The sequence below is a fragment of the Pezoporus occidentalis genome, unplaced genomic scaffold (genome assembly GCF_034315485.1).
Source record: "Pezoporus occidentalis ecotype Australia unplaced genomic scaffold, CSIRO_AGI_Poc_V1 ctg223, whole genome shotgun sequence".
Lineage (NCBI taxonomy): Eukaryota > Metazoa > Chordata > Aves > Psittaciformes > Psittacidae > Pezoporus > Pezoporus occidentalis.
The window spans coordinates 892,392-909,842 of record NW_026914106.1 but is presented as its reverse complement, the minus strand read 5'-3'; the positions used below and the strand labels follow the sequence as shown (position 1 = coordinate 909,842).

The 17,451-nt window shown below is 44.4% G+C and overlaps 1 protein-coding gene across 2 annotated transcripts in view; it reads left to right on the top strand.

Moving 5' to 3' along the window:
• PSMB2 (proteasome 20S subunit beta 2) overlaps window positions 1-7,989 on the top strand; it is a 155,802-nt gene extending 147,813 nt beyond the window's left edge. For both annotated transcript variants that reach the window (XM_062620743.1, XM_062620742.1), the window contains 3 exons: window positions 5,236-5,398; window positions 6,834-6,883; window positions 7,751-7,989. In XM_062620743.1, coding sequence (XP_062476727.1) covers window positions 5,236-5,398; window positions 6,834-6,883; window positions 7,751-7,858 — 321 coding nt within the window. In that variant the 3' untranslated portion in view covers window positions 7,859-7,989. The remainder of the gene's footprint in view (window positions 1-5,235; window positions 5,399-6,833; window positions 6,884-7,750) is intronic.
• The last annotated feature ends 9,462 nt before the right edge of the window (window positions 7,990-17,451 follow it).

The window sequence follows — 17,451 nt, the reverse complement described above, 5'->3', positions numbered from 1 at the left end:
GTAACGGCTGGCAGTGATGCTGCTTGCTTTAGCTTTTGTTCAGATGTGATTTGTAAGTCTGTGTGTGTTTTGTGGAATTTGGTGTGGGTTTTGAGGTTGACATGAAGAAGCCATGCTGCTTGGTGCCTGGCCCAGAGGGCTATTGTCTGCCTGGTGCTAGTGGCTGTCTCAGAGCATCTGATCTGCACAGATGATGTAGAATCATAGAATAGTTAGGATTGGAAAGGACCTTAAGATCACCTAGTTCCAACCCCCCTGCCGTGGGCAGGGACACCTTACGCTAAATCATATCACCCAAGGCCTCATCCAACCTGGTCTTGAACACTGCCAGGCATGGAGCATTCACAACCTCCCTGGGCAACCCATTCCAGTGCCTCAGCACCCTAACAGGGAAGAATTTCCTTCTTATATCCAACCCAAACTTCCCCTGTTTAAGTTTTAACCCATTACCCCTTGTCCTATCACTACAGACTCTAATGAAGAGTCCCTCCCCAGCATCCCTATAGCCCCCTTCAGATACTGGAAGCTGCTCTGAGGTCTCCCCGCAGCCTTCTCTTCTCCAGGCTGAACAGCCCCAAGTTCCGCAGCCTGTCTTCATACAGGAGGTGCTCCAGTCCCTGATCATCCTCATGGCCTCCTCTGGACTTGTTCCAACAGTTCCATGTCCTTTTTATGTTGAGGACACCAGAACTGCACACAATGCTCCAGGTGAGGTCTCACAAGAGCAGAGTAGAGGAGAGGGGCAGGATCACCTCCTTCAACCTGCTGGTCACGCTCCTTTGGATGCAGCCCAGGATACGGTTGGTTTCTGGGCTGTGAGCGCACACTGAAGCCGGCTCATGTTCATTTTCTCATCATCCAACGCCCCCAAGTCCTTCTCCACAGGGCTGCTCTGAATCTCTTCTCTGCCCAACCTGTAGCTGTGCCTGGGATTGCTCCGACCCAGGTGTAGGACCTTGCACTTGGCATGGTTAAACCTCACGAGGTTGGCATCAGCCCACCTCACAAGTGTGTCGAGGTCCCTCTGGATGGCATTCCTTCCCTCCAGGGTATCAACCGAACCACACAGCTTGGTGTCATCAGCAAACTTGCTGAGGGCGCGCTCAATCCCACTGTCCGTGTCAGCGACGAAGATGTTGAACAAGACCGGTCCCAGCACTGACCCTGAGGGACACCACTCGTTACTGGTCTCCAGGCGGACATTGAGCCATTGACCACAACTCTGTGTGTGCCCATCCAGCCAGTTCTTTATCCACCGAGTGGTCCATCCATCAAATTGATGTCTCTCCAATTTAGAGACAAGGATGTTGTGTGGGACAGTGTCGAACGCTTTGCACAAGTCCAGGTAGATGACATCAGCTGCTCTACCCCTGTCCATCAGTTCTGTAGCCCCATCACAGAAGGCCACCAAATTGGTCAGGCAGGATTTCCCCTTAGTGAAGCCATGCTGGCTGTCACCAAGCACCTTGTTGATTTCCATGTGCCTTAGCATGCCATCCAGGAGAATCTGCTCCAAGATGTTGCCAGGCACAGAGGTGAGACTGACTGCTCTGTAATTCCCCGAATTAGGGGAATGTAGGTGAGGCTGACACCAAATGTCCTGCCTGCTTAAGCACAGGCAGCTCTGTCTTAGGTATGATGTAAAGTACCTCTAACGGGAGTAATTTAACAGGGTTTTTGTTAAAGTGGGCCAGCAGGATGTGGCATAGATGTGGTACTGTTGTCTTCCTCTGTGCCGTGTCCCTTGAGGCCTGATCCTCTGTGTGTCTCCCCTCCCTGAGCCCAAGCCTGCCTTCTGGCTCACCTGCTCCAGATGGGCAGCACAGTGGGAGGACACTGGCAAAGGCAGATGTGTTTATTTACCGGAGACAAAATGTTGTTGTGTTGCAGATGGCAATGCCCTGGAGCAAGTGGAGCACTCTGACACTACTGTCACACTACAGTGATCTCTGTACCGTAGGGAGAGCTCCTTTTCTTTAAACATAGCACTTAATGATTTGTTTGTGGGATTCAGGATTTGATGATACAAACCTTGCCATCAGAATTTTTTTTCCCTGTGAATTTTGTTACATTTGTGGAATACCAGAAGGATTAACACCAGCGCTCTGTGTCTATTTAAATTGCATTATAGGATTCCTGGAGGCTGCTAATTATGTGGGTGATAAAAAAGTGGAAAGGTAAAACATGCCACTGCCTCCTGTTAGGAGTGAGAAAATAGTTTAGAAGTAAGAAGTTTGTTGAGGGAAAAGGTGGTTTGTTGCTGTGTTGCTGCTCACCGTGTGAAGCTGTTTGTTATGGAAGGCTGGAGGAATGTGAAGGAGGGTGGCTAACACTGAAACACCACTTTTTCAGACAGAATACCGTTGTTGTGGCCCAGCCCGAAACAGAGCTTGTTCTGCATTGTTAATCACCATCTGGGTTCCTCTGTTATCTAGCTTGGTTTTGTTTATGAACATTGTGGCTCATATAGGCCAAGTTTCTGGTATCTTGGGGGTGGCTGCCTTGTAAGGCAGTGCCTTGAAGCTGTTCTTCTGGTAGAAGTGTTAAGTGTAATGACACTGGCCTTGTGAATTAAGGCCATTTCATTGCTATGCTCTTTTACTGAATAGTCAACATGTGGCTTTGCATGACATTTCATTTTTTAAAGCAAGGGGTTTATGCTCCAGAGCAGGATCTGAAAAGAGTCTTTGATTTCCATTTATGTGTTGCAATTGAGGCAAACTTAGAAACTGCTTTGAACCCAACTGTCTTTCACATAGGTGAGTGATGCTGTAGCTCCTCTTTCCCTATACCTACTCCAGTACCTCACTTGATTCACCTGCTGATTTGAGTACCAGGTTTAGCGCATATAACATACTACTTAGGTTAGATAGAGGTAGGGAGTAGGAAAAATACCCACCTTGCCTCTTCAAGTTTCTTGTTGTGATGCTATGTTTAACTGTAGGTGACAGGGCCTGGCCTGAGCCCAGAGGAAGACTGCCAGTTCCTTTCTCCTTGTCCACGCTTGGCAGGACACGTCCTTGCGCCCACCTTTCCCCCTTTGCTGTGACTTTGGCTTCTGCCAGATGTCACGCCGCTGCTTGTCACCACCCAGCCTCCTGCTGCTGGTCTGGTTGCTTTACAGGATTTATCACAACTGTTCTCTTCTGCTGGAAATTCTGAAGAATTTCACACATCCCTTAATTGCTGTAGTTATTTTAAATCAAACAGCGTAAAGTGCAAAGCTACTTGGGATGTGAAATAGTGCCTCTAATAGGAAGGTAAGTTTGAGGGGGGGGGGGAAGAAAGATCTGATTGATCCTGGGGTGTTGTTTGTCTGCTCATTTGGTAGCCCTTGCATCACAGCAGTCTTCTAAAGAGTTTAGAATGCTTGGCATGGATGTAGTTACAAAAGCCAAGGCTGCATCTGGAATGGACAAAAGGACAAGGAATACCAGTCCCAGCATGAAGATGTTAGTGCCACTAAGCACTAAGAGGGGTTGTCTGCAAATTTCATGTATAATAATGGAACTAGTAAAGGCATCATGGATATTTCCTTATGGTTAAATCCTGCCTTTCTTCAGTAATAGCAAGGCATGGGAGCTTTAAGTAGTCTGATAGAACATTAGCAGGAGAACTTACAACTGAAAAACAGCTTACAGATTTGTTTAAGTCTGTATAACACCATTTATTTATGGTTGAGTATCTCACATATGCCAGTGTTGGTAATTCAAAGTCACACAATAAGTTGAGTGATCTTGTGTCATGGCTCTTAAATATCAACTTGTGTGATGTTTCAGAATAAATAAATGATGAAATAGAGACTAATTAAAGGAATACAGCTGCATGGTAATTTGCTTCCAAGTATTCTTGAATGCTTTGAAGATTAAATCACACAATTTACAGTGATATGTTTGACATATAGCTGTAGCCTGCTTTATTATTTGTTACTATCTGGTCAGAGTAAAAATACTGTATCCTGTGATACTTTTTGGGGTTCTTTTGAGTGCAAATTCAGTGGTTTTGGTATCAAAATGAACTTTTTCCATTACAATGTTTTGGCTTTAGGGGGAAATTGTGTTTGTGTGTTTTAGTCTATTGTTGGTTGCATCTTTTTTTTTTTTTTCTTGTTGCTTTGTTGATCTAGGCTTTCCAGCACTTTAAGAAATATCCTGTTAGTATGATTAATTTAATAAGAAACATTTTGTAGATAGCTTTTATATACTTCCAGTATTTTCCTATCTTAAAAAATATATATATACAATTCCAAAATCTTCTTTGAGCCTACATGTAAAAATAACACAGTGCAGGCACGTTTCAGGATCTTACAAAGTACACATCTTGGAAGAAGATGTACAGAGACATCTGCTTTATTCACTCTGGTGGAACACACTAAACCTCTACCATGAAGGAAATGGCTAAGGAATTGCTAAACTTCCAAGTACACCAGGGTAGAAAGCCATGGCTACATTAATGTGGTTACAAGGAAAAGATGTTGGTATTTCCCAGCCATATTTGATAGGCTCTTGCTGAAGTCATAAGCAAGAATCAGAGAAGACGACAGCTAAATTTCTAGTATGAGAAAACTGTTTCCAGCCAAACAAAAATGCTGCTGAAATGGGATGTTGCAGTACCTTGAACAGAAATAAACCGATTCCATAGATCTTCTTCATTCACGTGGTCAAGTTAGCTGAATACTAAAGATTAAAAACCTGCAATAAAAATCTAACTGCCAGTTAACAAGACAGTGAACACTGTGTGTAACTGTTTGCACTGTATGTAAGCTTTCATATATACTAAAAGGGCTCTGGTTAACAGTAGCGTGACTGGGAAAAGAGCATGCTAAATTAACAAAGGCGTTCTTAGAAACTGCAAAATGTTCACGTTGTGCTCACATGTTGACAGTAAAACTCAGCAAGTTTTATGCTGAGATGAAAGAATCTGGTGTGAAAACATAATTAAAGTTTTCTTAAGTTTGAATGTGCCATGAAAGCTCTTAAAAAGCCCCAGACATGCTCGTTTTCAGGAGAACCAAACTTCATGTTTTTTATTTGCTTCTGCATCCCATGTTACCAAAAGACCCAATCAGTTTTGAGACTGTAATCTCCTGCAGACAGTATTGGTATAGTTACTGGTAGCATTTTATGGCAAAAGAGTTGTGAAATCAACGGTGTTGCTGTTCTGTAGGTGGCGGGGGATTAAGATTCAAAGCTTTAGGAGTGGCTGCTTTAATGCAAACGTGGTTTCTGTTTGTAGACCCCTTATCATGTCAACCTTCTCCTGGCTGGCTATGACGATCAGGAAGGCCCTGCCCTTTACTACATGGACTACCTGGCGGCTCTGGCTAAAGCTCCTTTTGCAGCACATGGATATGGTGCATTCCTTACCCTCAGCATCCTCGACCGCTATTACAAGCCAGGTAAGGGGTGTACAGAGAAGAAATATCTCCTGTCACCAATTGATAAATTAAAGGCTCAAACTGAAAGATTGGTGTTTGCTGAGTGCAGTTGCTGTGCTGCTACAGATTTGAGCATGGCTTTTTTTAGGATAAATGTAGCTTTAAAGACTGCCTTCTGGTTTTGCTGAAATGGTAACATGAAACTAGTCAGCTCCTTAAAGTGTTTTCCTGTTTGAGGCATAACAGACTGTAAGTGAAGGAAGTTTCAGTTTATTGTAAAACATGACTTCCCTGGACCATTAGCTGCTAGTAGTCTATAATAGCATTTGGATAACTTCATCTTCTACTTGCTTGTCTGTTGGCTATGACATGTACATTTTCCCAGAGTACCAATCTTCAGAGGGCAGTCCGAGGTCCTGTTGCTCCATATCTTGGATTGGCTTTTTGTGTGATAGATTAAAAACATACAAGTGAGAAGATGCTCTTAGCAAGATTATCTTCAGTACTTTGGAGTGGCGGTGATGATTGGTTGGTTTAGTTTTATGCATGTGGTAGCTGTTGTACATGTCTGTACCTGTCTGAAGTTTTAATTTCAGAATCCAGTTCTTAATAAACCCCATCCCCACTTTACAGATGAGAAAATGTACAAAACTGGGAATATTGTTAATCTGACGTCTTTTGGCTTTAGCTACAAAACTGCTTTGCTCCTGTGTGCAAAGCTGAGTTTAATCTCATAGCAGAGTTCTTGGTTTAGTAATCCTTTCGTCTCTCCTGCAAGAAGTGTAGCTAACTGTCAGTTTTATTCTAATGGGGCTTCTGCCTGAACAGTGGATGCAGATCTGGAGCAAACTCTACAAACAAGTTTTGAGAGATTCACAGGACTTAGTTGTTTTGTAGTCAGCTCCCTTGAAAATTCAACTGCTCCATTTTCACCACTCCTCGTGAAAAGAGAAAAACAGTGAGCTACAATACATTGTCATGGCTTGACATCCCTATAGAGCACTGGATTTCATCCTAACGTGTGAGAATAGCAGGGGCATCACACACGTGCCTTTCCCATTATTAAAGCTAATACCCAGCAGGGAAGGCAGCACTAAAACCAGTCCTTACCTACTGTCCCTGACTTACAGCCGTCTGTGGACAGATGGAGCTGATTTGAAACTGTAATAAACTGGAGGAGGGAGAGACGTCCGGACTTCTCCAGAGCCTGGTCCCTGGCCATGGGAGGCAGAATTCCGTCATGCTTCCCATTCAGTGTAACAAATCGATTCTCAATGGCTTGTTGCAGTGTGAGCGCTTCAGTGCAGGGCATCCTCGGTACATCTGGAAAGTGTTTTCTGTGAGCTGGGAAGGAGAGGGTTTGGTGCTCAGCTGAACAGTTGTTTAAATTTAATAAAGTTTCTGTTGGGGGAGATGGCCTCTAATGAAATCAATCTGTGGATGTTTTCTCTTTCAGGTATGACACGTGAGGAAGCTGTGGAGCTCCTAAAGAAATGTCTAGAGGAGGTGAGTTGCCAAACTTAGACCCTTGTGATCTTGAGAAAGGAACTTTTGTTTGCATTCATTTGCTGATATTTTCCTCTTCCTCTTGTCGCATTTTTTGGCTGCCTTTGCCAGAAGGGGTAATAGACGTACACTGACCAGATGTGGAAGAGCTACTGAGGATTTGTGGGCCCTTGCATTGTCTTAGCATGGTTCATGTCCTTCAGAACGTAAACTTGAAGCTTTTCTTTACTTCTGCTTCTTCCGTGCTTAGCATAATATTGATACTGCCTATAACTGGGGTTTCATGTTTTTCTGAGCATAATTCAAGCATCCTTTTGTGACATGTATTGCATTTTGTGCCTCTCTTCCAGCTTGTGAAGTGGTATCTGAGGCGAAGCTTTGACCTTAAAGTTCGTGATCAATTTTAGGGCAGACGTAACCTTTCAGACTATAAGGCTTTTATTGTAGGAAAATGTCCTTTATTGTTGTCTTTAAGAGATTGAATTGAATGTAACTGGGAAGAAACCTCTGGGGAACCAGCAGGAAGAAGTCCTTTAGAGAGGTTCTGTTTGAAGTACCTTCGATACATGGACTTTGTGTCCTAAGTTGTAGCCCACTCTGGTCTTCTTGTGTTAACATCTTCCTTGTTAACAGGATTGTGTATTTTCCATCTCCAGCCTAGGCTTAGTCTTACCACAGAGAACAAACTTGGGCTGATTGATACCTGAGCAGTGAAGAAATCACTAGTTCCTAATATTTCAGGCCATCAGAACCCGAATGGAAATGTTGATGTACAGCAGCATATCCCTGCTGTATCCCTGCGCTCTCCTCTTTTATTTAAGCTTTGAATGAATCTCACCTTTTGTCTTTTTGTCTTTTGTTAAACAGCTTCAGAAACGCTTCATCCTCAATCTGGCTTCTTTCACTGCCCGGTTCATTGACAAAGATGGCATCCACGACATGGAAAAAATACCCCTTCCAAAAGCGACGCCCTAACCTCTGAGATCTTTCTTCAGCAGTCTTCTGTCTTTTTTTGTTTTGTTCACTTCTGGGTGTTTTTCTATTCACTTGGAGCACACAAGTCATGTACTGCACTGGGCGATTGAATAAAGATTGACATTTATATAGCCAGTTTTATCTTTTTATTCCACTGATCCTTCCTGAGAGTATTTAAGTAAATTGTTCCACAGAGAAGGTGAAACTTGATTTGTTGTTAATGGGTGCACATGCAGGTTACTTACCTTTCCTCTTCTCAGATTTCACCCCCCAAGTTTTCTTATGTATGGAAAAACCTGGTAGTATATTTTCTAGGTGACTCTGCTGTCACCCACTCGTAACTAAAGCTCATCAAACACCAGGCAAGTGTTTCATGCTAAACATAGAGCATCTGCTTTACTTTTCCAAAGATGTTACCACTGTTTGCTTTCTAAAACAATAATAATGAGGTTTTCAAGGGCTTAATTTGCTTCTGTTAGACTTTGTGTCAGTCTAATCCAAGTGGAAGGTGGAAGAAAAGATCTGCAAGTAGAAAGGATTTTAAAATATTAGTGGCATTTTAACTCACCTGGCCATGGTTGTGTTACTGGGAAAGAATATTCTCCTGCTGGCGCAGGAGGCTCATAACCACCTTAAGTATATAAATATAAACTGATGTATCAGTTGTGTGATTTTTTTCCGTAGTTGATGTGCCTGTACATTTAGAAGTACATGAAAGCAGTTCAATGAGAAATAAAACTGCAGCACTTCTCATAAATCTTTGAATTACAACAGGCTAGAGCTTTGTCTCCCTGAGAATAATCACTGATCTGTCTTGGCTCTAGATGGTGCTTCCATATAAAAACTCCATTCAGAGAACAGCTTCAGATACTTATCATGTGCCTGATCCTTGCAGTCTGCCCAGAAGTGATTTTTCTGAGAGCAGTTTTCATCACTTCCCTACTTGAATTTGCATTGAGTTAGCCGTTTAAAATGCTCTCTTTGGTTGCTTCTTTCATGTTTGAATAAGCTTGTAAGTAGAAGGATGGATGTGTACATGATGATGTGCAGAGTGTGTGTACTTGTGTGGCGTGGCCTAACACCTCTGTTCTCAGTTGGGAAAGGTAAGTAACAGGGCTGACTGTTCTATTTGTCGAAGCCTTTTTGGTCTTGCCTGAGTATGTGTTTGAGAATGTTAGTGTCTCCCACAAAAAGCTCTCAGTAAAGACCAAATATTCCCATCTTACTGGCCAGGTGGGAACTGGATTAGAGACTGGGACTTGCTTCATCTTACAGAAGAAATTTGCAGCTCCAGTGCCTTAACTCATCCTGCCCTTACTTAAATCAAATTCTTAAGTTCCATCAGGCTTTGTAGTTTAATTCTTTCCAGAATGAGTTTAATTATCAGCTGGTTTTGTTGTAGTCACGGCTGCACTGGCTTTTATTTAAGGCCAGTGGTAGATAACTGAAACGTTTTGCTAAAATTGACTTTGTCTTTTAAAAACCTTTTCAGACTTTTGTACACTGAGAAAGTCATCCCCTGCCTCATGATTTTCTCTTGGCAGGTCACATTTAACATGAGTAGAGCCTGCATGTTCCAGTTCTCTGATTGAAATCTCACCCCTTCATGTTGCATTAATGTATTTGTTTAGCTTAATATGCAGCATCTCTAATTTATTTTACCACTGATGTTGAATGTTTTTTGCAGGTTTCCTGTCTCTTTTCAAAGCGGAGGGGCTGAGCTGATGTGAAGTTTTTGTCACTGCATATCAAAGTGGTGATGTCTCCTTATTGGAGGTACTCATTATTTCAGACACCAAACCTGGGGCGTGGTGCTGTGAGATTGAGTCTGGCAGAGAATCTGCCTGGAGTTTTTATTGGCACCTATTTGCATGCAGGTGATTAATAAACATAAAACAATTATTCCCTTGCAAACAGCCTTGCTGGATTCAGGTCAGAGTGGAACATATGTTTTGCCTGAGGGCAGGGCCCAGGATCTGAATCCCCCATTGAGTGAAGATCCAAGGGGTTGCATCAGAAGCCAACAGAGCAGCAACCTCTAGGAATGAATAAATAGACCTTTATTTCAAACCAGCAGAACAAAAGAATTGGCCCACAGTGGGTTTGACTGTGGCCTCTAATGAAGTGGATCCTTTTAAGGTCTTTCCAAGAATTTACACCTTTTAAGGAAAGGTGTGATATTCCTGCTGTATAACTTTGGGTTGTTTTAAAGGTCTACAGTGCTGATGGTTGAATTCAGAAGCAGTCAGGCTTCATTTTTGACAGTGATGTATGGAATGTGGTTTAAGTTTTCCAGTATCATGGAAGAGAAGGAAACTTCTTACCTGCTTCAAACGTAGCCCTAAAGCTTTTGGAAACCGTGTTTTTCTTAGAATCCAGGAGTCCTTTCTGTAAAGAATTCACCTTTCCATTAGAAAAGCATGTGTCTGTTGTGACAAGCCTCTCTTAAATCTGAGAGAACAGAGCACTGCAAGCACTGCTCTCTACTAATGGCCTTGGTTCTTTGTATTATAAAAAATGAATGTTGTAAAGCAGGGTAACGGAGTCCCCTGGCACTGCAGCTACAGTGAGCTGTTCTCTGCTCGGGCTGGTAATTCTGACCATATGTTTTGCTACCGAAGCCTCAGGGCCTAAAGAGTTAACAAGGCACTTTTTCTCGGTGTAGGTTTCCTGTTTAAAGAAGGGCTCTTCCTGAGCACTGTGCATGTAACAGATCATTGCACCGGCTCATCTCTGCTTGGACCTTGCTCCAGGATCGGTTTACAGGGGAGCAGACCCTTTGTGCCTTAGGCCACGTTAGCTTGGGAGTGTTTTGCTGGGAGAGGCAGAGTATGGGTGCAGTGCTCATAGGTCTTGGTGTTAACTCTACCTTTCCGTGGAAGAAAGTCCGTATTACCTTGTAGACCTGCAGGTGTACTCGAGATGTTGGTGCGGAGGAGGGCATCAGAGCTCAGACAGCCTAATTGTGCTTAGTGCACCTGAGTGTAACGTCAGGACGGTTCTGCATTCAGCTGCATTCAGCTGCTGTGTGCAGCTGCCGCTGGGTTCACCTGGGTGCTGCCCCAAGATCTCTCCAGTCCAAGAAATCCGTGACCCCGTTCAGTTAAACCATGAATGCTTCAGCCATGGGTGGGTGAAAAGCCTCGGGCAGGGATTGCTCTTTCAGCAGGTCTGCCAGTAGTGAGCCAATGCAGAGACTGCACAGCAAGAGAAATAGCAAAGGTGCAGAAATAACGCCTGTTCGGAGCAGTCCTGCAGCGTATTCCCGGCAGTCTGAGCTCGCTCCTGTGCATGGTGATGAAACAGCCGCTGGCAGAAACAACCAAATGGAGCTGTCCCTTTTCAGGGTAAAGATGTAGGAGCAGAGGGGAGAATCAGGCCCAGCTCTCCCAAGGATGTCTGTTCATTTGCTCGTCTCTAGTTTTGACAGGAGGTTCCTACAAGAAGCGTCAGCCGATGCCGGGGCTGACATTATGGATCATGCTCACAGTGCTTAGGGTTTGATTCCATTTCCCAGTCTGAAGCAGGGACAGCATATTCCTTTTGTATAGAATGGCTCGACACAAAAGGAAGGAAAAACCTTTAACTTTGCTACCTGTGAAGCAATGTATGTGTGGTGTGTAAGGAGAGCTAAGTCTATCCTTCAAGGAAGTTTATCCTTCAAGCCATTTGGAATTCCTTTTCCTGAAAGGTTTAACCTCATACAGAGTTTCCACGTGTTATCAGGCTGCCATCAGCAGCCGTTAAGCGCAGGAAACTTTCATGTGAGCACTGATCAAACTAAACAGGCACAAGTTGTTTTAACAGATTTTTGTGTAAGCACAATGGAAACCGGGGAATTAAAATATCCAACTTCTCTGTTTTCCATGCTCTCGCCGCTGTTGGCTTCAATTCCTGCGTGCTCCCGACTTGCTGAGGACTGGGTTAAAAACCAAGTTGGTTGTCTTGAAAATGTGAAGTGACAGCTTTAGTGTTTTGGTTCTGTGCTAATGTGCAATTAGGTAGTTATCCAATAAGCTTACTCATGTAGTCTAACTCAAGACAGCTGCGGAAGGCACAGAGAAAAGCCTTTGCTGTTGAGGGATGGTGAGAGGGGAAAGGATGTTTAAAAGGATCTGTTTCAGAGTTGCCAGGATGTTCTTTTCACAGTGAAGCATTAAAGGTTAGCAAGATTTGTGGGAAATTATATTCTGCTGATCAAATCTATGGAGAGGTGAAACCAAAATGTGCGCAGATCTGAATACCAGCAAATACAGCGTAAGTCTGGATCTATAAATCAACTCTAAGGCAACCACAGAAGCGGGTTGTATGGCTGCCTTAGATAATAATAATCTATTATTAGATAATCATCTAATTGCCTGAAATGATGACTTGGATAAGTGTATTTTGATTTGGGTATAGGACCTTTTGCTTCGTAGAACCTTGATGTCATCAAATATTTCCAGTGTTTATGCACAAGCATAAAAATAGTGCATCTTCTTTAGTTAATTCACAGGAGACAAAGCAGGTTCCATCACATTTCATGTCAGTGCTTTTAGGATTATTGGCACTATCCTACTATAGAACCCCCGAAAAGCTGTGGGCTCAGGTGATGCTCGATCTCTTGCTAAATCTTGCACTGGGAATGCAACAAATGCCATTATCCTGCTACCAGAGGGCTTTGTGGAGAAAACCCATGCATCTCGCAAGCCTCTTCCCTTCAGCAGAGGGCAGTGAACTTGCACGCACACCACCACCTGCTCCACATTGGGTCTTGTCTCAGTGCAGATCATCTGATGGTCACAGAAACAGCGCTATGGAGAGCGGGTTAATGCCTTGTCCATCGGTGGCAGGCAGGATGTACGAGGCTGTTTCTTCCCTTGGAAGATGCACATTTATTTCCACATGGGACAGTTGCCCTACGGAACAGGTAAGTATTGATGTTTGCACAAGTGAAGGCTGAGAGCGACTTGCTGAAACAGCCCAAAAGAGTAGCTGGAATCTACCCTCTACGAGTTATCCAAGCACTAACAGGCAGGGGTGTAAAGTTAAAGTACGTGCTTAGTACTTGAAGGTAATGCCATTCTCCCTTGCAAAAGTGCTCTTAACATTTACTGTGTGCTTGAAGTGAGAGTGTTTTACCCACAACAATACGCTGGGAAGGAAGCCCCATGTGATAACGACTTTCCATGAACTTCCCTGCGATCCCACAGCAAAGCTTGCTTAAGGAGAGAAAGACAACCTGGAAAAGTCTGAAATGGCTCATGTGGAATGTGGAATATTCTAGCGCATTCCTTCGCCCTTACTCAACAAACACGTAGTGTCTTGAGGCCCTGGCTGGAAGACGTCGTCGTGGCTTTGGGTTTAGCAGAAAATGCCCTTGGCTAATTCAAATCCACGCTTGGAGTCGATGGGAATCAGAAGCGTTAGAGTGCATCACCAGGCTCTGACATCCCGGGGTTGGGAAGACGTTTCCTAAGCTGTCAGAGACTTTAGGGTTTTCTGACTTGGAACAGCAGTTTCTTGAGCCTTTGAAGCTCGGTCTGGGTATATAAAAGGATCTCCAGGGTTTACTTGGTTTAGTTTCTCTCATTTAAAGTAATAGGGTTCAATCTTCTCTGTTAATATTTAGAATCAACCTTAAAATCATGCAGCCCTGAGTGGGCACCTTCAAGGAGAAAACAATTACAGCTGGGTTCTAATTTCATTCCCCTTACAGCATTCACTCGCAGCACATGGGAAACCCGTCCAAACCCTCACACCTGGCTCTGGTACATCTGATATTCCTAGATGTGTGTGTTGGTGTGCATTGCCCAGGCTTTGATGAACATCAGGAGGCTGGTTATGTGAGCGCTGCCAGGGGTCAGCTTGCCTTCATCTCAGATGTTTGCCTAAGCTGGTTAAAGGTTTGAGGTTAACCTCTGATGCTGGTTCTGGGAGCTGTAAAGCCCATATGGTTTGGGTTTGGGTTTGGGTTTCCATGTTGGCTCCGAAATATGTGCAGAGTGAAACCAAAAGGTTCTTTATGTTCAAAAGCTGTGAAAAAGCTTATTAACACCTGGCATGAATAGAAAAGAATTTGCCCTGAACTGAACAGAGCTGTTTTTCCTTGCAGCACTCGACTGAACTACTCCTTAGCTCAGCAGATTCAAAGGCACTGACAACTTTGTAAAGAATACTTTAAACCAGGAATGTTCTTTTGTATTTTACCTTTTCATCAAAGTCTTCAGACTTTACCAGGTGAGACCTATAGTGTAGATCCTCTAAGCTCCATCTTCCATGTAGGATGAAAGATGCTCTGTAGGGCAGACAGGTTTCCCACTTCTGCCTTGCTCAGTCCCCTGGGGACACCTGAATGCTTCTCAGTTTGCCCCACACCTGCCTCCCTGCCTGGTGCCTGTGTGGCTGTGCCATGGCAAGGTGGTGATGGGCTCCCTGTCCCACACAGGCCTTGCTCCCGTTCTGGCTCCAGAGAACTGTGTCAAACCCCGTCTGCCTCTCGGAGAGATCCCAGGTGGGGCAGAGTCAGAGTTATCTGTGCTAAAAGACCAGTCTGATGGAGGCTGGTAATGATGGTGCTCTTCTGGAGGCTCCCTGTGATGACCAAATTAGCAGGAAACTCCCGAAGGTATAATGTGCTCCTGACACATGACAAGGCTGGGGGAGAGGAAATGAAATGAAAATGGGTCAGGAGTGGGAGGCCTGGACTGAAGTAATTCCCTGTGGTGCCAGGGTCCATTTAAGAGTCAAAACAGCAGCACATTACAAAGAGGGTGTAAGAAAGGCTGGTTTCATTGTCCAGACTGAGCAAACTGGCCTTTCCACTGGTCTCCTCCTCAGCAGTGCCTGTAGCACCTGCAGCACAAACATTTAACGTATTGCCTTGCTGGTGTGAATGCTTTCCTGCCTTTGTTTTTGCAATGAAGCAACAGGCAGCAAAGTAGAACAGGGATCCTCAAAGGAGATCGTTTTTTATCATTGGAAATGCTTATAGACTCTATCTGTGCCAGTGCAGGTTGCTCAGTCACACCATCTGGGGACTCTTTAGCCAGTTTAAGTCTCTCTATAGTGGAAAAACTCAAGGGGAGCCCAAGGCACTTCTGCATGGACAGAGCCATCATCAGGTGAGAAGACTGCAGCATCCAGACACGTCTTGACATGCTGCAAAACTTCTTGACTTGGAGCTATAGCTTGATCTTTCTCTGAACTCATTTCACAGCCCCAAAAAAGCTGAGCTGTCTCCATTTAACAAATCTTTGGCTATAATATTTGCTACACAAACGAAGCTATCCCTATGGGAAACGTGTCTGAATTTCAGGGTATTTGTAGCCTTTTCTGTGCAGAAAAGAATCAGATGAGAAGCATCTGACGGTGCCAGGATAAAAAGCATACAAAGGAGCCATCCAGAATAATGCTGGCATGATTTTTGCTGCCTACCTGCCTCAGACTGGTTTCTGGGATGCTCCAGCACTGCCGTTACGGGGTCAGAACTCGGGTATATATTTGATGTCTGGAATTATCATTGCTGTTTATGTTGAAAATACAGTGCTGCTCAGGAGGCTGCAGTAGGAATCCTTTGCTGTACAAAGGACAGGCAGGAAGACCAAAATGATACCTTCTGGCTCAATGTGTTCTGATTCTGGGTAATGACTGGGTTTGGGCTGTTTCTGCTGAAGTCTGGTGGGGTAATGCAGGCTCCCGTCACTCACTGCCCAGGACACTGTGCTATCTGTCTAGGCTGCTACAGCAATGCTGTCTGAAGCAAGCATTCTGTCACCCTTGCAAGCAGGATTTGGTTTGCAGCCTGATGTGCAAATGCTCCCGGTTTTGGTGTTTCGAGTCAGTTGTGCTGACAGGAAAATCTTCCTTTGCTCCCTGACGGCGCAGCTCCTTGCATCCTGGATGTAAAGTCTGGAATTTAATGGGCTCGCTCATATATGAAGGAATGCATTAAGTACAGGTCAGCAAAGTCTGTTGGTTGGGTTGGTTTAGCAGGGAGAGCTATTATTACCCTGTTGCTTTTAAGGCTGCCTGCTTAAAGGTAATGATTTAGGCGATCCAAAGCCATGCAGGATGCGAACCCAGCCTCTGCTTGTTGACATACATGATACAGCAGAGTCCCCGTTCAGTGTTAACCTCGCTTTACCTGTGGGATAGCCGACTGCAGGGGATTAAGAGTTTCTGTTCATGTTCTTTTTCTTTCTCCCGTCAGGGATTGTCCTGTGGTTTCCTTGGGCTTGTCCTTCACTGAACATGAGTTTCAAAAAGGCTGGGTTTTCTCCTCAGTTCCCTTTAGGATTGGAATTCCAGAGTGCTCTGTAACAAGCGTAGAAACCATGCGCCTCCATCTATTTTTACTCTTTGACACAATCCCATGTATTTTCCCACGATAAGATCCGCAATCAGTGTGGGAATTTGTGCCAGGGCTGAGGCTTGAATTGTGTAAAATGCCTTTTATTTATCTCTTAGGATGGAAAGGCAACGAACGCATCAGGGGATGGCCTTGCTTGACAGCGAGCTGGGAAGGGAACTCCAGCACCGCCTCGTTACAAACAGGAGCTGGCCTGGCACAGCCTTTAGAACCTGTGCTCCTCTCTGAGCCTGCAGACATGAAGGTGTCCAAAGGAGTGGAAGTCTCGGTGCTTTTAGCAGGTTGATCCCACATGAGACATCCGTCATCCGCAGAGCATCCCTGGCAGGATCAACAAGTGAATCCAAATCATCCAGCTTCCTCCCAATTAGAAGGTAATTGGTGGCATCCCGGCCTCTCAGGCACCAGACGGTCCCTCATAAAACATTCAGCAGATTTGAGTTATCCAGAGAGGAAAATGAGGAGGGAGGGATTTTTCCACCTGATGGACGTGGCATGTAATTATGGCAGGCATATCCTGACGCTTTGTCTGCAGTGCTCGTTGCGGCTATGCCGAAGAATTCCTTGATATTCCAAAAGTGCCCTGACCAAGGCAGGTTTCCATAACATGATTACATTAGGAAATTCTATTTCACGCCTGTATATTATAGCGTGCACACAAGCACTTTCATCACGTATCAGAGCGTAGTTTGCTCCGCTCTGATACCGCGCACCAGAGGATGTCTACAAATGGAATTGTTTCAGGATAGTTATCCTAAATAACCCCATGTAGGGAAACCTGTATTGTAGCACAAAAGCACCTTGCTCTCCTTTATCGTAATCCATTTTAAATGTGGATTACGCTGATGCAGAGCAGGGCACTCCTATGTTGGAATAGTTTTAAATAGGAATAGGTTTTGTGCTTTTGGCTCACACCCTGCATTATCCAAAACAGCTTTGAAGTGTAAACAAGCCTCTAATGTGTCTCTGTATTTCCATTCTGCTCCCTGGCTCCTCCTTGTTCCCTGGTTCTTCCTTTGGGAAGGTCCAAAGCAAAACCAGACCTGCAGAGCCTGTCATTTAGGTCTTTGCTTTCCCAAGCTTCATACCAAGGGACGTTACCAATCTGATTCCCAACTTAAATGCATCCCCAAGCTTCTGAAGGGGGAATTGAGATGCAGGTTTCTGACAGTGTGCCATCCCCACAGATTAAATCAGCGCACAACTGTTTCCTTTCACACTTTTCTCACCTCCTGTGGGACTG